This window comes from Lepus europaeus, chromosome 14, assembly GCF_033115175.1.
Source record: "Lepus europaeus isolate LE1 chromosome 14, mLepTim1.pri, whole genome shotgun sequence".
Lineage (NCBI taxonomy): Eukaryota > Metazoa > Chordata > Mammalia > Lagomorpha > Leporidae > Lepus > Lepus europaeus.
In genome coordinates, this window is record NC_084840.1 from 1,182,672 (window position 1) to 1,202,082 (window position 19,411).

Below are 19,411 nucleotides of genomic sequence, written 5' to 3' on the forward strand. Positions count from 1 at the left end.
CCCGCTGCCCGCCCTGGAGCCCCCGGAGCCCCCGCCCGCTGCCCGCCCCGGAGCCCCCGGAGCCCCCGCCCGCTGCCCGCCCCGGAGCCCCCGGAGCCCCCGCCCGCTGCCCGACCCCCGGAGCCCCCGGAGTCCCCGGAGCCCCCGCCCGCTGCCCGCCCCGGAGCCCCCGGAGCCCCCGGAGCCCCCGCCCGCTGCCCGCCCCGGAGCCCCCGGAGCCCCCGCCCGCTGCCCGCCCCGGAGCCCCCGGAGCCCCCGCCCGCTGCCCGGCCCCGGAGCCCCCGGAGCCCCCGGAGCCCCCGCCCGCTGCCCGGCCCCGGAGCCCCCGGAGCCCCCGGAGCCCCCGCCCGCTGCCCGCCCCGGAGCCCCCGGAGCCCCCGCCCGCTGCCCGCCCCGGAGCCCCCGGAGCCCCCGCCTGCTGCCCGCCCCGGAGCCCCCGGAGCCCCCGCCCGCTGCCCGCCCCGGAGCCCCCGGAGCCCCCGCAGCCCCCGCCCGCTGCCCGCCCCGGAGCCCCCCGCAGCCCCCGCCCGCTGCCCGGCCCCGGAGCCCCCGGAGCCCCCGGAGCCCCCGCCCGCTGCCCGCCCCGGAGCCCCCGCAGCCCCCGCCCGCTGCCCGCCCCGGAGCCCCCGCCCGCTGCCCGGCCCCGGAGCCCCCACGGCCCCGCCCGCTGCCCGCCCCGGAGCCCCCGGAGCCCCCGCCCGCTGCCCGCCCCGGAGCCCCCGGAGCCCCCGCCCGCTGCCCGGCCCCGGAGCCCCCGGAGCCCCCGGAGCCCCCGCCCGCTGCCCGCCCCGGAGCCCCCGCAGCCCCCGCCCGCTGCCCGCCCCGGAGTCCCCGCCCGCTGCCCGGCCCCGGAGCCCCCACGGCCCCGCCCGCTGCCCGCCCCGGAGCCCCCGGAGCCCCCGCCCGCTGCCCGCCCCGGAGCCCCCGGAGCCCCCGCCCGCTGCCCGCCCCGGAGCCCCCGGATCCCCCGGAGCCCCCGCCCGCTGCCCGGCCCCGGAGCCCCCGGAGCCCCCGCCCGCTGCCCGCCCCGGAGCCCCCGGAGCCCCCGCCCGCTGCCCGGCCCCGGAGCCCCCGGAGCCCCCGCCCGCTGCCCGGCCCCGGAGCCCCCGGAGCCCCCGAGCCCCCGCCCGCTGCCCGCCCCGGAGCCCCCGGAGCCCCCGCCCGCTGCCCGCCCCGGAGCCCCCGGAGCCCCCGCCCGCTGCCCGCCCCGGAGCCCCCGGAGCCCCCGCCTGCTGCCCGCCCCGGAGCCCCCGGAGCCCCCGCCCGCTGCCCGCCCCGGAGCCCCCGGAGCCCCCGCAGCCCCCGCCCGCTGCCCGCCCCGGAGCCCCCGCAGCCCCCGCCCGCTGCCCGCCCCGGAGCCCCCGCAGCCCCCGCCCGCTGCCCGGCCCCGGAGCCCCCGGAGCCCCCGGAGCCCCCGCCCGCTGCCCGCCCCGGAGCCCCCGCAGCCCCCGCCCGCTGCCCGCCCCGGAGCCCCCGCCCGCTGCCCGGCCCCGGAGCCCCCACGGCCCCGCCCGCTGCCCGCCCCGGAGCCCCCGGAGCCCCCGCCCGCTGCCCGCCCCGGAGCCCCCGGAGCCCCCGGAGCCCCCGGAGCCCCGCCCGCTGCCCGGCCCCGGAGCCCCCGGAGCCCCCGGAGCCCCCGCCCGCTGCCCGCCCCGGAGCCCCCGCAGCCCCCGCCCGCTGCCCGCCCCGGAGTCCCCGCCCGCTGCCCGGCCCCGGAGCCCCCACGGCCCCGCCCGCTGCCCGCCCCGGAGCCCCCGGAGCCCCCGCCCGCTGCCCGCCCCGGAGCCCCCGGAGCCCCCGCCCGCTGCCCGCCCCGGAGCCCCCGGAGCCCCCGCCCGCTGCCCGGCCCCGGAGCCCCCGAGCCCCCGGAGCCCCCGGACCCCCCGCAGCCCCGCGGGGCGCCCACACTAGCAGGGGCCCGGCCGCGCGTCGCACCTGGCAGCCCAGCAGCACCGCGTCGCAGTACAGCGCCACCTTCTCCGCCCGCCACATGGCCCGCAGCGGCGACGCGCACACGGCGGGCAGCGGCCGCGCCTCCTCCTCGGGCCCCGCGGCCGCCGCCGCCGGCTGGGCCTCGGCCGCCTTCCCCCGGCGCTCGGCCGCGGGGGCGCCCGGGGGCTGCAGCCGCCGCCGCGCCGCCTCCCGGCCCGCTCTGCCCCTGACCGGCCGCGGGGCCGCCGCCACCCGCGCGCACCGGGGTCGCGCCCGCCGCCGCCTCGCCCGGGCTCACGGCCCGCAGCGGCTCTTCGGGCCCCGCAGCCCTGAGCCCCGACGCCATCGCCTCCGCTCCAGGCCCGCGGCGGCCGTTGGCCCCGCTGGGAGCCGCGCGCGGGGGGTGCGGACCTGGGCGCGGGGCGCGGACCTGGGCGCGGGGCGCGCGGACCTGGGCGTGGGGCGCGGGGCGCGGGCCTGGGCGTGGGGCGCGGGGCGCGGACCTGGGCGCGAGGCGCGCGGACCTGGGCGTGGGGCGCGGGGCGCAGACCTGGGCGCGGGGCGCGGGCCTGGGCGCGGGCCTGGGCGTGGGGCGCGGGGCGCGGGCCAGGGCGCGCGGCAGGGGGCGGCGGGGCGGGAGCGCGCCCGGGGCGTCCCCCTAAGTCCCCGAGCAGGGAGCCGGGCCGTGAGCAGTGGTGAGGGCTATGCTGGCCCTCCCGGGCTGGACAGGCACTGAAGGGGCCCAGTGCTGGTGGGCCTGCGGGGCACAGGCGGTGAGCCCGGCTCTTTAAGGCTGCGAGGAAAATGGAAGCCTGGGTCTACCGAAACACCATGGCTGCTGTCCGGCCCACGTGATTTATGACAGCCGTGGGCGCCACAGATGCCCGCAGGCGCGGGGTCGAGAGGCTCCTGCACACGAGTCCACCCCGCACACCCAGCACCCACGCGGCCCGGACCCCGTCCCGCGCGACAGTGGCATTGGCGCCCCAAGTCTCCGCACAGCTCCCGGGTGATGCCGTCGCCGGGCTCTGTGGAGGCCACGAGGCAGGGATCGCCCCCGTTCGCGGAGACCACGCCATCTCCGCCTTCTCGACGCCCCTTGCGCAGAGCGGGGGGGGGGGGGGTCTGGGAGGCCACTTAGTTGTAAGAGTGACTCATCTGTGTGTGGACGGCAGAGCGAGCCCTTCTGTGGGGAATCCCGCAGGAAGTCCCCAAAGAGTCCCGGATCAGCGCTTCCCTGCCCGGCAGCAGGAGGTGAACAGTGCAAACGCCACAGGAAAGCATCTGGGGTCAGCACTGCCACCATCCACCAGTGGGAGGAACAGGAAATGGAGTCACTCCTGCTAAGCCAGGCGCTGACGACGTCACTCATGTCAAGCTCAGCGCTTGCTAGAAAAGTGGCCTCATCAGACCGGACAGGCATCTCTGGACAGCCTGAGCGTGTGCTATGGCGACAGAGAGCCACCTCTCCAACTCGCAGGAGGATGGACGTGAGCGGGAGACACGCGAGCCCAGACAACGGACTGGTGACACCTCGGGGAGCTCCGAGCTGGTTGGACGGCACGTGAACAGCAGGTGCGCTGCAGGAAAGAATTAGGATAAAAAGGGAGCCTCAGGGATCACGGCCCGGAGTGTGTGAACCTCTGGATCCCCACACATCTGGAGCTGAAGAGGCAGCCCGCTACTCCGCACGGAGCAGGTAGCGGCACAGGCTGACAACGGACAAAGGCCCGGTGGCTCTCCTGGCACTTGGAGCTGAGGAGCCAGCTCGCTAGCCCCCTTGCAAGCGACACAAGATGACTTCGGGGTCAGAACTCCAGCCGAGATGCCGCCTCGCCTGGACCCCTTTCCAGCCTGCTGCCAGAGCAAGCTTCAGAGCGGACCAGGCCTCTCCCATCCTCCCGTGCCGTCCGCCCGGGAACTCCGAGCCCACTGCCCGGGTGACAGCCTTCCCGCGACTTCCTGCCTGGAAGTGACCGATCCGAGATCCGTCTCTGCAGAGACCTGGAGCTCCGGACCTTGAACACTGGCACTTCCTTGGGACCGGGATACGGGCCTTGAAAACACAGCTTTTTTTTTTTTTTTTTTTTTTAAATTATTTGACAGGTAGAGTCACAGACAGTGAGAGAGAGAGAGAGAGAGAGAGAGAGAGAGAGAGAAAGGTCTTCCTTTTTGCCGTTGGTTCACCCTCCAATGGAGACCAGCACTGCGCCAATCCGAAGCCAGGAGCCAGGTGCTTCTCCTGGTCTCCCATGGGGTGCAGGGCCCAAGCACCTGGGCCATCCTCCACTGCACTCCCGGGCCACAGCAGAGAGCTGGCCTGGAAGAGGGGCAACCGGGACAGGATCCGGCGCCCCGACCGGGACTAGAACCCGGTGTGCCGGCGCCGCAGGCGGAGGATCAGCCCGTTGAGCCGCGGCTTCTCTGAACGTGAGCAATGCACTATCGGGTAGCACTCGAAGTTCCTTTTACGGCGCCTGTCGTGACCTGTGGTCTAACACAGCTGATGCGCAGTAAGTAGTTTGTTGTTTATTGATGCGAGTTAAGAAGCAGACATTGATCAATGTATTGATGCTGGTAAGTGTATTGACCCCAGTGAGCAAACACTGTGATAAAACCCCTGGCGTGTAAGAATTAACTCTCCACCGCCAAGGCTCCTGCCCGGGGCTCTGACGAGCTGCGCGGCACAGGAGGCAGGCGCGAGGCCTCCTCACCCCCCAAACGCCGCACCTGCAGGCCCCGGGACCCCCGCTCCATCCGGGTCCCCCACTCCACGGGGACGCCCGCTCCATCCGGGACCCCGCTCCATCCGGGACCCCGCTCCATCCGGGACCCCGCTCCATGCAGAACCCCCGCTCCATCCGGGTCCCCCACTCCACGCGGACGCCCGCTCCATCCGGGACCCCGCTCCATCCAGGACCCCGCTCCATCCGGGACCCCGCTCCATCCAGGACCCCGCTCCATCCGGGTCCCCCGCTCCATCCGGGTGCCCCGCTCCATGCAGAACCCCCGCTCCACCCGGAACCCCGCTCCATCCGGGTCCCCCACTCCACGGGGACGCCCGCTCCATCCGGGACCCCGCTCCATCAGGGTCCCCCGCTCCATCCGGGTGCCCCGCTCCATGCAGAACCCCCGCTCCATCCGGAACCCCGCTCCATCCGGGTCCCCCGCTCCATGCGGAACCCCCGCTCCATCCGGGTCCCCCGCTCCACGCGTACCCCCGCTCCATCCGGGACCCCGCTCCATCCGGGTCCCCCGCTCCATCCGGGACCCCGCTTCATCCGGGACCCCTGCTCCATCCGGGTGCCCCGCTCCATCCGGGTCCCTCCGCACCGCCATCTTGCATCGGCCGGAAGCAGCCGGGCCCTGGCCGGCGCGACCACGCGGGACGCGGGCGTCGTGAGCGGCTGTGAGGGCGCGGCACGCGCGGAGCCGGGCGGCTCCCAGTGGCCGCCGTGGCCGTCGTCGGAGTCGGGAGGTAACGGCGGGCCTGGCGGGAGGCGCTCTCCGCGAGGGCGGCGGCCGCGCGTGTGCTCTTCGCGGCCCCGTCTGGAGCGGCCTAGACGGGCCGGGGACGGCGCGGGCCCCGTCGGGAGCCGCCATGGCCCGCGGCGCGCGCTCCCGCTCCCGGCCGGCGGGGGGCGCCGGAGAGCCGCGCTCGGGGCGGGAGGGAGCCTCGTGCCGCACCCCGCGCTCCCCAGCACGGCCGCGACACAGTAGCGGAGAGCGGACGGGGCCTGGCACAGCTGGCGGCAGCCGCGGTTTCCCACGCATGCTTGTTAGCTCGGTGCATCAGCTGCTACGAGCGGGGCCGAGAGCGCCGGGGCGCCCGGGTTCCAGGCTTGCTCTCTGCTTCTGGCCCTGCTCGGCCGTCCTGGGAGGCAGGAAGGCGGCCCTGGGCCCCCACCGCTGTGGGAGACCCGGGCGGGGGAGCCGTCCCCGCTGTCTGCGTGCGGCCTAGCAAGCAGCTGAGAAATAGAGTCGTGTTTTTAGGGGAGCGTTGTGGCGAGAGGCTTGCCGCGGAACTGCACGGAGCCCACGCCCGTGGGGCCGCGTGCGCTGGAGGACACGGCCTCGCGGTGCTAACAGCGCAGGACTGGGGGATTCTGGGTTCTCAACCAGCAGGTACCTCCTGGAGAAGCAGAAGCCGCACTTCAAAGTCTCCGACAGGAGCTCTCCTGGCCCCTGGAGCAGGGCAGGGGCCGCTCCCTGGCGGGAGGGAACTTCCTGGCAGGAAAGAGGCTCGCGGCAGCCCTCCCAGTCCCCGTGCTGAGCCCGGAGGCTCTGGAATTCCCAGGGAAAAGGCTGCTCCGAGGGCATCCGGCGGCACGTTTCCCGGGGAGGAGCCTGGGAGCCGGTCCAGCAGGGCCTCAGGCCTGAGCTGCGGAACCAACCGGCGCTGTGGACAGAGCCAGCCTGGCCCCCTTCTGGCCTGGCTGCCTTGAGAACTGCAGCCGCTCCTGTGACTGGGAGTGACAGAGGCGCTTGTGTCACCGGGTGGTTGTGAGAACCCAGCTGAGGACGTGTGTGAGGAGCGGGAGCGCCGGCTGCACGTTCTTGTGCTTCCTTTACCATCATGGGGCCGGGACCTCGGCAGAACGAGTTCTCACTTCCCCGGCTCCCCCGCCTGCCCACACGCAGACACGCAGTGCACACAGGCACATGTGAGACACAGGACAGGAGCACACACAGACACATGTGAGACACAAGACGGGCACACACAGACACATGTGAGACACAGGACAGGAGCATGCACAGTGCACACACAGACACATGTGATACACAGGACAGGAGCACACACAGTGCACACACGGACACGTGATACATAGGACAGGAGCACGCACAGTGCACACACAGTCACATGTGATACACAGGACAGGAGCACGCACAGTGCACACACAGGCACATGTGGTACACAGGACAGGAGCACGCACAGAGCACACACAGGCATATGTGGTACACAGGACAGGAGCACGCACAGTGCACACACAGGCACATGTGATACACAGGACAGGAGCACACACAGTGCACACACAGACGTGATACACAGGACAGGAGCACGCACAGTGCACACATAGACACGTGATACACAGGACAGGAGCACACAGTGCACACACAGGCACATGTGGTACACAGGACAGGAGCACACACAGTGCACACACAGACACACGTGATACACAGGACAGGAACATGCACAATGCACACACAGACATGTGATACACAGGACAGGAGCACACACAGTGCACACACAGACACGTGGTACACAGGACAGGATCACACACAGTGCACACACACGCTTGGTGCACACACGTGTAGACTCACATCCTGAGAGATGTGCTACAGCACTAGTGCTGTCTCTGGCAGGTGAGTTCATGGACCCAGCAATTGGACTAGAATTTGAGCCATCGCGCATATTAAAATACAATATAAATAGGCAAGGGTGTATTAGAAATACTTTTTCTCCACTTTTTTAGGCTTTCTCTACATCCATAGAAATTGTTCTTAGTATTTTGCTATATTCATTTTCCAAATCCCTTAAAACTCTCCGCGACTGGGAAGAGCTTGGCTGTGTGGCGGTGGAGGCTTGCCAGCGTGCCACAGCTCCACGTGAGTGGGGGCGGTACTGCCGGCTGCAGGACATCATACGGGGTTGTAGTGGCCACCTGCATCCCCCAGAAGGACTTAGCCCCTATGCTTCTCAGCACTAGAAACTGGGTGCTTCGTCAAAGCTCCTGCCTCTGGGTAACACAGCACCTGCTGGATTTCTAAGGAAAGTGAAATCCAAAGACCGTTCTCCAACCAGTGCACCTGCTACTGAGAGTCCTCCAACAACCACGAGGGAAGGTAGCCTGGGTCCAGACCCAGCATGGGCAAAGGCAGCTGTGACACTCTCTCCCTCTCTCTCCCTCTCTCCCTCCCTCTCCCTCTCCCTCTCCCTCTCTCTCAGGTTATTTATCTATCTGAGAGGCAGAGTTACAGACAGAGGTAGAGAGAGAGAGGTCTTCCACCCGCTGATTCACTCCCCAGATGGCTGCAGTGGCTGGAGCTGCTCCGATCCAAAGCCAGGAGCCAGGAGCTTCCAGGTCTCCCATGTGGGTGCAGGGGCCCAAAGACTCGGGCCATCTTCTGCTGCTTTCCCAGGCCATAGCAGAGAGATGGATTGGAAGTGGAGCAGCCAGGACTTGAACCGATGCCCATATGGGATTCCAGTGCCACAGGCAGAGGCTTAGCCCACCATGCCACAGCACCGGCCAGCCACCATCTCTTGCACCTTGAGTTATAGGGGCCATAGATCTGGGTGCCTTTCACAGTTGCGAGCCAGTGGCTTTTGTTGTGTGTCCAGCATTAGTGTCCATCAGGTGCCTTTGAGTTTCCAGTTCTGGCTTTGACTCCTAGAGCCAGGGCTTCAACAAGACTGAGTGTTCTCTCTGTCACCGTGACTTGCCATCCATTCTGTGGGAAACGTCCACTCAGGTTCGCCCCACATTGCAGAGGTCTAAGCCGTGGTGCGTTTCACAGGTGGACGCATTCACAAGTCGGTGTCGGGCTGCAGAGGCTGGAAGCCCCCATCTGCCACCCCCACAGAGCTGGGCTGGCCCAGGGATTGGGTGGCCGAGGGGACTTGTGCGAACAGGCACAGTGCTCGGGAGTCGCCCGCCCGGTTTCCTCTGTGGGTTTGTGGCTGGAGGGAACATTCCTAACGAGGAGGGAAGGGGAACTGGGCTGCATCTTAGATAAGGTCGGCGTGACCCAGACTTCCCAGTCCTGTCCCCTTTGATCTCAGAGAGGCATGCGGAGGGCGAGTGAGGGGAGCAGGCAGCTCTGTGCCCTGAGATGCTGGAGCGTGAATCACTGAAGAGATCTGGCTGCCGCTCCTCTGTGGAGATGCACACACAGGCCCAGGCCCTGCAGGGAAGACCGGTAACGAGGAATCGGAACTCTCCACAGGTTCCCATTTGTTTTCTAAATCAAACTCATTACGTTTTCAAAAGAGCTCAGAATCTGGGTGACCAAGGGACTAGAAAAGATTGAGAGGCGTGGGGGGACGTGGGCTGGGTGGGGCCCCTGTGTCCCCAGCCAGGCGGCACACGGGGGTCTCTGGGCCTTGCTCCGTCTTCCAGCCTTGCCTCCTGCTCAGCTGCCTCCCAGTGTGAGCCCCTGCTTGTTGGAGCTCCTGCGTTCCTGCTCCCAACACCGCCTTCCCTGCCTCCTCTAGTACCTGCCCCTCACAGGCACAGTCTTTAAGGCAGAGCTCAATCCTGTGCACCGCAGGGCGTCTCTCACGGGCCCCAGAAAAGAATGGCACCGGCTCTAAGGGCCCCCTGATAGCTCACGTGAATTGCTGTCCCCAGCCAGCGCCTGTCTCTCATCACAGTCGCCCTGTGTCCCTCCCTTGCGCTCGGAGGCAAGGCCACGGCTCTTCCAGTGCTGGGCCCAACAAGGGCTTTGCACATTGGCTGTAGCTCACAGGTGGAACATTCTGGTTCCTTGTAGTACTGAGGCTCCACCTACAATAACGGCTCATCCTGGCTCATTCAGGCACTGTGGTAAGAGCTGTGCATAGGAGCTGGTGCTGTGGCAAAGCAGGTAAAGGTGCCGCCTGCAGGGCTGGTATCCCATATGGGCTGCTTCTCCTCCGATCCAGCTCTCAGCTATGGCCTGGGAAAGCAGTAGAAGATGGCCCAAGTCCTTGGGCTCCTGCGCCTGTGTGGGAGACCTGGAAGAAGCTCCTGGCTCCTGGCCTCGGATCAACACAGCTCTGGCTGTTGCAGCCATCTGGGGAGTGAACCAGCGGATGGAAGACCTCTCTCTCTCTCTCTGCCTCTCCTCTCTCTGTATAACTCTGATTTTTCAAATAAACAAAATCTGGGGCTGGTGTCCTATATGGGCGCTGGTTCGAGTGCTGCCAGCTCCACTTCTGATCCAGTTCTCTGCTGTGGCCTGGGAAAGCAGTAGAAGATGGCCCAACTCCTTGGGCCCCTGCACCCGCGAGGGAGACCCGGAAGAGACTCCTGGCTCCTGGCTTTGGATCAGCTCAGTTCTGGCTATTGTGGCCATATGGGCAGTGAACCAGCGGAACGGAAGACCTCTCTCTCTGGCTCTACTTCTCTCTGAAATTTTGTCTTTCAAATAAATAAAACAATTCTTTAAAAATATAAACATGTTTTCAAAAAGCTGTGCATATACAGAGTCATTTATATATATAAATTTATATATTTTATAAATTAATTTGACAGGTAGAGTTACAGACAGTGAGAGAGAGAGTCAGAGAGAAAGGTCTTCCGTTGGTTCACTCCCCAAATGGCTGCTACAGCCAGAGCTACAACAATCTGAGGCCAAGAGCCAGGAGCTTCTTCCTGGTCTCCCGTTTGAGTGCAGGGGCCCAAGCACCCAGGCCATCCTCCACTGTTATCCCAGGCCACAGCAGAGAGCTGGACTGGAAGAGGAGCAACTGGGACTAGAACCGGCGCCCATATGGGATGCCAGCACCGCCGATGGAGGATTAACCTGGTGTGCCACGGCGCCGGCCCCAATATACAGAGTCATTTAAATCACACATTGCGGAGTGGTGGGCAGGCTTGTGGCATAGTGGGTTAAGCCACTACCTGCGAAGCCAGCAGCCCATGTGGGTGCTGGTTCATGTCCTGGCTGCTCCTCTTCCAAACCAGCTCCCTGCTGATGGCCTGAGAGGGCAGTAGAAGATGGCCCAAGTGCTTAGGCCCCAGCACCCGTGTAGGAGACCCAGAAGAAGCTCCTGGCTCCTGGCTTCGGTCTGAACCAGCCCCGGCCGCAGCCTCAGCCATTGCAGCCATCTGGGGAGTGAACCAGCAGATGGAAGACCTTCCCTGACTCCCTCTCTAACTCTGCTTTTCAAATAAGTTAAATATTTTTTGAAATAGTAAAAAATAAAACAGCCCAGTAGATTTGGCTGCTGTCGTCACCCCAGTCTGCGCTTGAAGAAACAGGTTATGTAAATTGCAACAGGCAGTTCTGCTCGCAGAGATCCCGCTGTTCCCCTGGAGAGACGCACGGGTCTGAGACACGGCCTCCTGTGGCGCAGACACTGGAGATGGGTTAGATGGGGCCCTCCGGAGTCGGCCAGAGGTCCGGCTCAGGAGAATTTGCCTGAAATAGGCAGGCCCTGCGCCCTTGACCACGCCTGCCCCTCCCAGGAAACCTCTGACCTCAGCAGTCAGCTTCCCCAAGAAACTCAACTCCCAGGAGGGACCCTCTGCAGCTGGGGCATAGGGCTTGGGACTCAGAGCAGAAGTTGCATCAGGAAGAGGCTCGTCCGTGTCACACACCAGAGCAGGAGCAGAAAGGACGCCTGGAGTCTCACCTGGGCATCAGCGCTGGTACTGGCTGGCACCGAGGGTCCTGTGACGCTAGCCCCACAGCCAGGCCTGCAGGTACGGCTGCGCAGACTCGGGCCTGGCGCGGTGGGCACCCCGAGCGGCTCTTGGTTCCTTCACGCTTTCACTGATGTTTACAGCTATAACATCACCTGCCGCAACCCCACATCCCTTTTTTTCTTGAGATTTATTTAAAAGAGTTACAGAGAGAGAGAAAGAGATCTTCCATCTGCTGGTTCACTCCCCAAATGGCCAGAACTGAGACGACCGAAGCTTCTTCCGGGTCTCCCACGTGGGTGCAGGGGCCCAAGGACTTAGGCCATCCTCTGCTGCTTTCCCAGGTGCACTGGCAGGGAGCAGGGTTGGAAGAGGAGCAGCTGGGACTCGAACCAGTGCCCACATGGAATGGCGGCATTGCAGGCCAGGGCCCCAACCCAGCATCCCATCGGTTACAGCCTTTGGTAAACTGCTTGGGCTAAGCACTTGGAGTTGCTGGTGGCATTTCTCGGGGGTTTGTTGTGGCTTTTCTGTTCTTAGCTTTTCATCAGCTTCTCTTCACTTGTCCAGTTCCGTGTCTGTGACACGTTTCCTCACACGCACGACACGTCTCTACATAGTGCAGGGTCCTGGAGCGGCCTTGGCGCCTGACTGCCCGATGTCCGTGGTTCTGTGTGCTGGTTCATCTCACCACGTCGCATCTGATGGCGAGGAAGTGAAGTGACACCATCCACCAAACGCTTTCCTTTCTTATTCGTTGGCTTGGGTCATTTTTGAAATTAAGTTACATAATGACATAGATGAAAACGCTGCCACTCAGGCCTCCCCTGCCTTGTGTCCCTGGGACGCCGGACTGGACACTACCCACCTCCTAGGAGGCAGCGGCCCCTGCGTCCCCTCAGCACATCCCCTCAGCACGGGGCGGAGCTGGAGACCCCCAGGAGCGGCAGGATCTAAAAGGCAGTGCGATTAAGTCAGGAATGATAAACTGCGGGCTTTTGTTGTCTTAAATCCAAGGTCTTGGGGGTCTTACACGGAGTCAGTTTACTTAGAATAGGCCTTAAAAGGCGGGAGGAGCCAACAGCAGGCGGCAGTGTGAGCAGGTGCAAGTGGGAGGGGCCCTGCGTGGAGGCGGCTGGGTGGGAGGGGCCCGCCCTGGAGCTCGGCTCTTCTAAGCACCGCGCTCACCGATTGCACCCCTGAAGCTCCTGCACAGCTCTCTTCTGGAAGAATTTGTATTTCTTTGTGAGACAGAGACCAAGCTCCCGGCTGCTGGCTCACCCCTCAGATGGCCACGGCGCCAGGACTGGTACAGGCCAAAGCCGGGAGCTGGGGACTCCATCCAACTCTCCCACGGGAATGGCAGGGACCCAAATACTTGAGCCATTACCTGCTGCCTCCCAGGGAGCACATTGGCAGGGAAGCTGGAGTTGGAATTCCGGGCGCTCCAATGTGGGGTGGGAACATCCCAAGTGGCATCTCAGCTTCGTGCTACACGCCTACCCCCGTTGACTATCATGTTTGATCATAAACTAGACTCAGCATAGAATTTACCATGGGAGAGGAGTCATCCCATCTTTACCCCCTTCCTCTTTTTATTTATTTCTTTTTTAAAGATTTTTCTGTTTGAAAGGCAGAGTTACAGAGAGACAGGACAGAGACCTTCCATCTGCTGGTTCACTCCCTAAATGGCTGCAGCAGTCAGAGCTGGGCCCGGCTGAAGCCAGGAGCCTGGACTTCCATTCTGGGCTCCCACCTGGGTGGCAGGGATTCACGCACTGGGCCGTCTCCCACTGCTTTCCCAGGTGCATCGGCAGGGAGCTGGATGGGAAGTGGAGCAGCGCCCCAGGGGATGCCCGCATCGCTTCCCCCTCGGGCTTGGCTTCCACCTGCGCACAACCTGCACTCACCAAGCAGTAGCTGTGAGAAGGGGCTGATTGTCCTGAAAGTGTGTGTTGGCCTCAGCCCTCAGCAGCGGGGCCGCTGACTTCAGCTCGAGTGTGAAAAGCTTGAAGGCCTCAAATCAGCGTTTGCCAAAGAGGAAAAAATAAATACATTGGTGCTTAGAGGAAGGAAGTGTTATTTTTATAGTAAGAGTCTACGTTACATATTTAAACAATAGGATGCTTAAAAAAGAAAACCTTAAGAAAATGTAAAAATAAGCCAGTTTCCTCTGAAATACTGTGTTATTTCCTTTATGAAAAAAATCTGTCAGGGCCAGCGTGGTGGCGTGCTAGGTAAAGCCTCCACCTGTGGTGCCGGCATCCCACGTGAGCACAGGTTTGAGTCCCGGCTGCTCCACTTCCCATCCAGCTCTCTGCTGTGGCCTGGGAAAGCAGTGGAAGATGGCCCCTGCACCCACGTGGGAGACCTGGAAGAAGCTTCTGGCTTCGGATCTGCTCGAATTCAGCTGTTGTGGCCATTTGGGGAGTGAGACCTCTCTCTGTCTCTACCTCTCTCTTTCTGTAACTCTGCCTCTCAAATAAATAAAGCCACATTTTTTAAAAAAAGAAAAAGATTCTGTCAATGCCTATTTTTTTGTTAAAAAAAATTTTTTTTAATTTGACAGGTAGAGTTACAGACAGTGAGAGAGACAGAGAGAAAGGTCTTCCTTCCATTGGTTCACCCCACAAATGGCCGTTAGGGCTAGCGCTGCGCTGACCCAAAGCCAGGAGCCAGGTGTTTCTTCCTGGTCTCCCATGCAGGTGCAGGGCCCAAGCACTTGGGCCATCCTCCACTGCCTTCCCGGGCCATAGCAGAGAGCTGGACTGGAAGAGGAGCAACCAGGACTAGAACTGGCGCCCATATGGGGTGCCGGCACTGCAAGGCGGAGGATTAACCAAGTGAGCCACGGTGCCAGCCCCAATGCCTATTTAAAAATAAAAATATTTGTGCTTTTAAAAACATGGTTGACTTGTTTTTCATAAACAATTTTAAGGCTGATTCATTTATTTGAAAAGGCAGAGCGATGGGGAAAAAATGGGAGACAGGGTCCTCCCATCTGTTGGTTCACTCCCCAGATTCCCACAGTAGCCAGGGCTGGGCCTGACTGAAGGCAGGAGCCTGGAGCTCCCTTGGGTCTCCCATGTGAGTGGCTGGGCCCAAGCACTTGAGCCATTACTGCAGCCTCCGAGGCACTCTGGCAAGGAAGCTGGATCAGAAGTGGGGGAGCTGGGACGTGAACCAGCACTGCGGAGTGGGATCCAGGCGTCCCAAGCAGTAACTTAAGCTCTTTCTTTTTTCTTTTGAAAGAAAAAAATGACAGAGAGAGGGAGTGCTCTCCTGTCCACTGGTTCGCTCCCTAAATGGCCTCAACAGCCACGGAGCAGTGAAGATTCCATGCCCCTGTTTGGACAGGAGAGCAGAGCGTCACCCCTGTGATGCGCCAGGCAACGGTACACCGTCTGAACTCACGAGGGGAGACGGTTGACGACGCCTGGGCAGTGACTCAGACACGTCAAGGTGGCGGAAGTGGAGAAGGACCGAGGGATGCGTGCGTTAGAAGACATCACAGCTCTGGACAGCCCTGTGTCAACAGCGGAGATCTTAGTGTTAACTTCCTGGTTTTTAAAAAAGATTTTATTTATTTATTTGAAAGGCAGTTACAAAGAAGCAGAAGCAGAGCGAGAGAGAGAGGTCTTCCATCCGCTGGTTCACTCCCCAGATGGCTGCAACAGCCAGAGCTGTGCCAGTCTGAAGCCAGGAGCTCCTTCCAGGCCTCCCACGTGGGTGCAGGGGCCCAATCACTTGGTCCATCTTCCACTGCTTTCCCAGGCCATAGCAGAGAGCTGGATCAGAAATGGAGCAGCCGGGACTGGAATTGGCGCCCATATCAGATACTGGCCCTGCAGACGGCAGCGTTAACAGTGCCAGCCCCAACTTCCTTATTTAAAAAAAAAAAAATTTATTTGAAAGGCAGTTACAGAAAGAGAGAGAGATGTCTTCCATCCAATGGTTCACTCCCCAAGTGGCCACAACAGCCAAGGCTGGACCAGACCAAAGCTAGGAGTGAGGAAAACTTCATCCAGGTCTCACACATGGTTGGCCCCTGCACCATCTTCTGCTTTTCCAGGCACATTAGCAGGGAGCGGGATTGGAAGTGGAGCAACAGGGACTCAAACCAGCGCCTATATGGGATGCTGTGCTGCAGGAGCAGCTTAGTCTGCCACACCAGAGTGCCGGCTTCCTGATTTTTTATAAAAATACATTGCTTATTTGAAAGACAGAGAGAGAGATCACCCGTCCCAGGGTTCACTCCAAATGGTTGCAACAGCTGGAGCTGGTCCAGGCCAAAGTCTCCACTCCGGTCTCCCACACAGGTGGCAGGAGCCCGAGCACTCTCCCAGGCCCATTAGCAGGGGGCTGGGTCTGAAGGGGAGGAGCCGGCTGGTGTGGCATGCCAGTGTCACAGGCAGCACCTGCCCCTGCGGGCCACAGTGCCGGCCTGGTGATGCTGTCTCGGTGGATGTGAACTTGGGCTTCATACAGCCTTTTCTGTGTGTTCTGCCACAGTCTCTGTATCAGTCACGTTTTCTAAGTGGTCACTGTTGGCACACATTGTCTATAGATAATGATTGTTTTTGTTCCACATTATCTTCCATTTTCTCCTTGTCCTACCACAGTGGTGAGGGCCTCCCGTCCAATGTGAGTGATAATCTCTGCGTTCTCTGGACTGGAGTAGAGGTACATTTAATGCCACACCATTAGATGTGCTGTCTGCTACAGCAAACACAGAATTACTTTTATTGATTTCTGTCCTGCCTTACGAAAGGGTCTTTGTAGATGTGGAATTTTATTGTATTTCATCATGTTTTGAGAGGGTCACTTTTTTTTAATCTCTAACCTAGCAGTGTAGGTAGTTTGTTTGGATTATGTGAAGTTGATGCATGTTATAATCCTGTGAGAAATCTAATTAAGAGAATGTATTCATCCTTCATGTACTTCAGGATGTAAGTTTTGTGGTGGTTTTTTTTTAGTATTTTTGCAGCTTTGCTCCATGGTGATATTGCCCACAGCTTTCTTCTGGGTGTGCTGTAATTGTATTTAGAACTAACACCGTGGTTAAGTCAGATTCCTAGAATGGGTTGGGAAGACTTGTTACCATGTATTCCTGAACCTTTCGACAGCACAGCAGTGGCTGAAGCCCGCTGGGTGAGCTGCACACAGCTGGCCTTTCCCCAGACCCCAGTTTCTTCTGCGGTTTCTGTTCTTTGCCTGGACACTGAGTTGAAGGGAGCATCCACAGTGCATTCCCTGGAGAATCACCCTTTCAAACAGCTGGTCAGATTCGTTCTGCACAGTAGTGAACAACGCTTTCTAAGAATGTGCAGCCTCACAGCCACAGGCGGCGAGCCCCTCTCCTGTTCCAGTGGGGCTCAGTGACTTCCGCCCACTTTCCTCCTGTTCATTCTTTTTTAAAGATTTATTTATTTATTTGAAAGAGAGAAAAGGAGGGGCAGAAATAGAGAGGTCTTCCATCTGCTGGTTCACTCCCTGATTGGCCACAACGGCTGGAGCTGCACTGATCCGAAGCCAGGAGCTCCCTCCAGGTCTCCCACGTGGGTGCAGGGGCCCAAGGACCGTCTTCCGCCGCTCTCCCAGGCCACAGCAGAGAGCTGGATGGGAAGTGGAGCAGCCGGGACTAGAACCGGTGCCCCTATGGGATGCCGGCACTGCAGGCCAGGGCGTTAACCTGCTGCGCCACAGGGTGGGTCCCTCTCCTGTTACTCTTACCACAGATTCCTTCTACTTCACCGGGGTCCTCAGTGGTTAGGGCTGCATTGTTATCTTGGTTTGGCCCTTAGTATTCTTTCCATTGGCCTTGTCAGTCCTTCCCTGTGCTTACTGAGATACATTTCATCATATTTTCCTCCAACTTGTTGAGCAGAAGGCTTGACTTTTGTATTTCCTCTCAACATTTAAACATCCTAAAGCTTCTCTTCTTCAGGGTGACAGGTAGAAGTGAGCCAGTTAGCCTCTGCAGACAGGACGGCAGCAGAGCCCCCGCCAGCCCCACAGCCACCCCGGGGCAGCCACTCTGGTGCTCACCGCTGCCTCCTCAGTCCGCTCCAGCTCCCCGGAGGTCGCCGTACGCTGCCGCCCCTCACTTCCGCAGGGATCTCTGGTTTCCCTGTGCCTCCGTCCTCCCAGCCTCAGACACGCTCAGATACGATCGTGTAAATGCTGCCCACCGCTGCCCGCGGAGGATGTGAATATCGACGCGTGGCCTCTGTGACCCTTTCTCTGTTCCTGAAGGCAAGAATTGCCTCCTCCGTGCATCTGCTTATGTTTTCTCTGTGCCGGGCTCCCAGTTTGTCTCCCAGTGCCCCCACAAGTTTCTCCGAATGCCCGACCATTCGGATAACGCCCGGTTTTGTTTTCCTGGACAGCGTTGTGCTGCCGCCCACTGCCCGTCGCAGCATGAGCCACGGCAGAGCGCACAGACTGGTGGTTCACACAGCGGAGATGGTCTGAGGCTGGAAGTGCAGAGCTGCGCACCGGCAGGTCCTGAGGCTGCTGGGAGCTGGCTTCCTGCTTCAGGGATGCGGCCTCCTGCTTTGATGAACGTGCCTTATTTACCAGAAAGGGGGAGACAGGAGGAGGAGACAGAGCTGTGCCCTCTGCTGAGTCACTCCCCAGTGCCTGCGGCAGCCAGGGTGGGCTCCGCCCGAGGGGGGAGCTGGGAGCTCCATCCGGGACTCCCACGTGACTGGCAGGAGCTGCGTTCTTGAGCCATCACCGCTGTGTCCCAGAGAAGGCATTGGCAGGAAACTGGAGTCGGGCGTCCGAGCTGGGACTTGAATCCAGGCGGTCTCATGTAGGTGGAGGTCACCCCACCGCTGGGCCGGACCCACCCGCCCAAGCCTCCTTCAAGAGGGCACTGATCCCACACCTAGGACCCCCTCCTCCCCGACGGCTCCGCCTCCTGAGGGACCCCTTATCGCAGTGGGAGTTGGGTGTCTGCACAGGACTTGGGGGCAGAGGGGCACGAGCTTCAGGCCACAGCATGGTCAGCTGCCTTCTCCAGCGTGGACAGCTGGCTCTCCAGGCCTGGTGGACAGCTGTTAGGATGGGACAGTGCTCTGTCATTCCTCTGTTCTCTGGCTCCCGCGTGCATTGTGTGGATGCCTAGTCGCGAGCGTGGGAACCGCTGGAAGAACTGGAGTCCACCACAGCTGCCAGCTCCAGGGCCCTGGCCTCCCAGCCTCCGTGTTCTGGAGAACAGCTGGCGTGGGGGCTGTGCCCCGGCGTGCTGGTCACTCAGCACCCGCCGCCCTTCTTCCCACGCCCACACCTCTGCCAGCAGCACATTCCCACGTGACACCGTGAGTACTGCCTGTGTCCTACAGATGTGAGCAGCCGCACTGTCTTCCTGGCGGGAGACCGCCGTCTTGGTCACTGCATCGTCCCCGAGTGCCGCCCTGCCCGCCTCAGTCTGCTCACCACCCGCTGTTAGGCACTCGCGACAAGTGAAATAAACTCCCGTCCACCGGCACCTCCGTGTGAGATGGAAGGGAAGGAGGAGGAAGGCTGGTCACCATGTGTAAATGCGTACGTAGGACAAACCTGCACAGCCACTGCCGGCCAGTCTCTGCAGGGGCCCCCACCCGCTCCACAGCACGGCCCCGTTCTCTGACCCTAGGCAGCCCCACCGCTGGCCAGGGTCGCTCCCAGGCAGGGTGACCAAACCTTTGTCTCGGGGTCCCCGTGCCTTTGTTGGTCCTGTCCACAGCGGTCACAGGTCCAGACTGCCCATTCCCTGGCCCGGGTGTGATGTCACAGTCGGCTGTCTCAGCTGTGGAGAAGACGGTCTCAAGGAGGTGAGATGGCCGACTTCCTATTAAAACACCTCGGGTCTGCTGCTTTGTGGGGACCTTTCAGATTTCCTGCCAGCGACAAGGAGGGTGGTTCCTGTAGGGTTTCCTGAGTGTCACTCAGCCACGTCACCTTCCAGGTTCGCACTCCCCTCTCCCCGTCCTACTGAGCCGATCGTGAATTGTGAACCTCACGTCCCCACCAACCGCCGAAGAGGAGTGACACATCCCCTCGGGGGTAAAAAAGACAGGACTGCCTGTTCCTCGGCTCCTCATGCCTTACCTGTCGCCACGCGTGTGCGCGTGTGCCCCTCT

At 62.1% G+C, this 19,411-nt stretch overlaps 1 protein-coding gene across 1 annotated transcript in view; it reads right to left on the minus strand.

Moving 5' to 3' along the window:
* Window positions 1–2,278, minus strand: part of SHCBP1L (SHC binding and spindle associated 1 like) — a 33,265-nt gene extending 30,987 nt beyond the window's left edge. Inside the window, 2 exon segments of the mRNA XM_062211466.1 lie at window positions 1,936–2,184; window positions 2,186–2,278. Of these exon segments, the coding sequence (XP_062067450.1) occupies window positions 1,936–2,184; window positions 2,186–2,278 (342 nt within the window).
* Window positions 2,279–19,411: the final 17,133 nt, after the last annotated feature.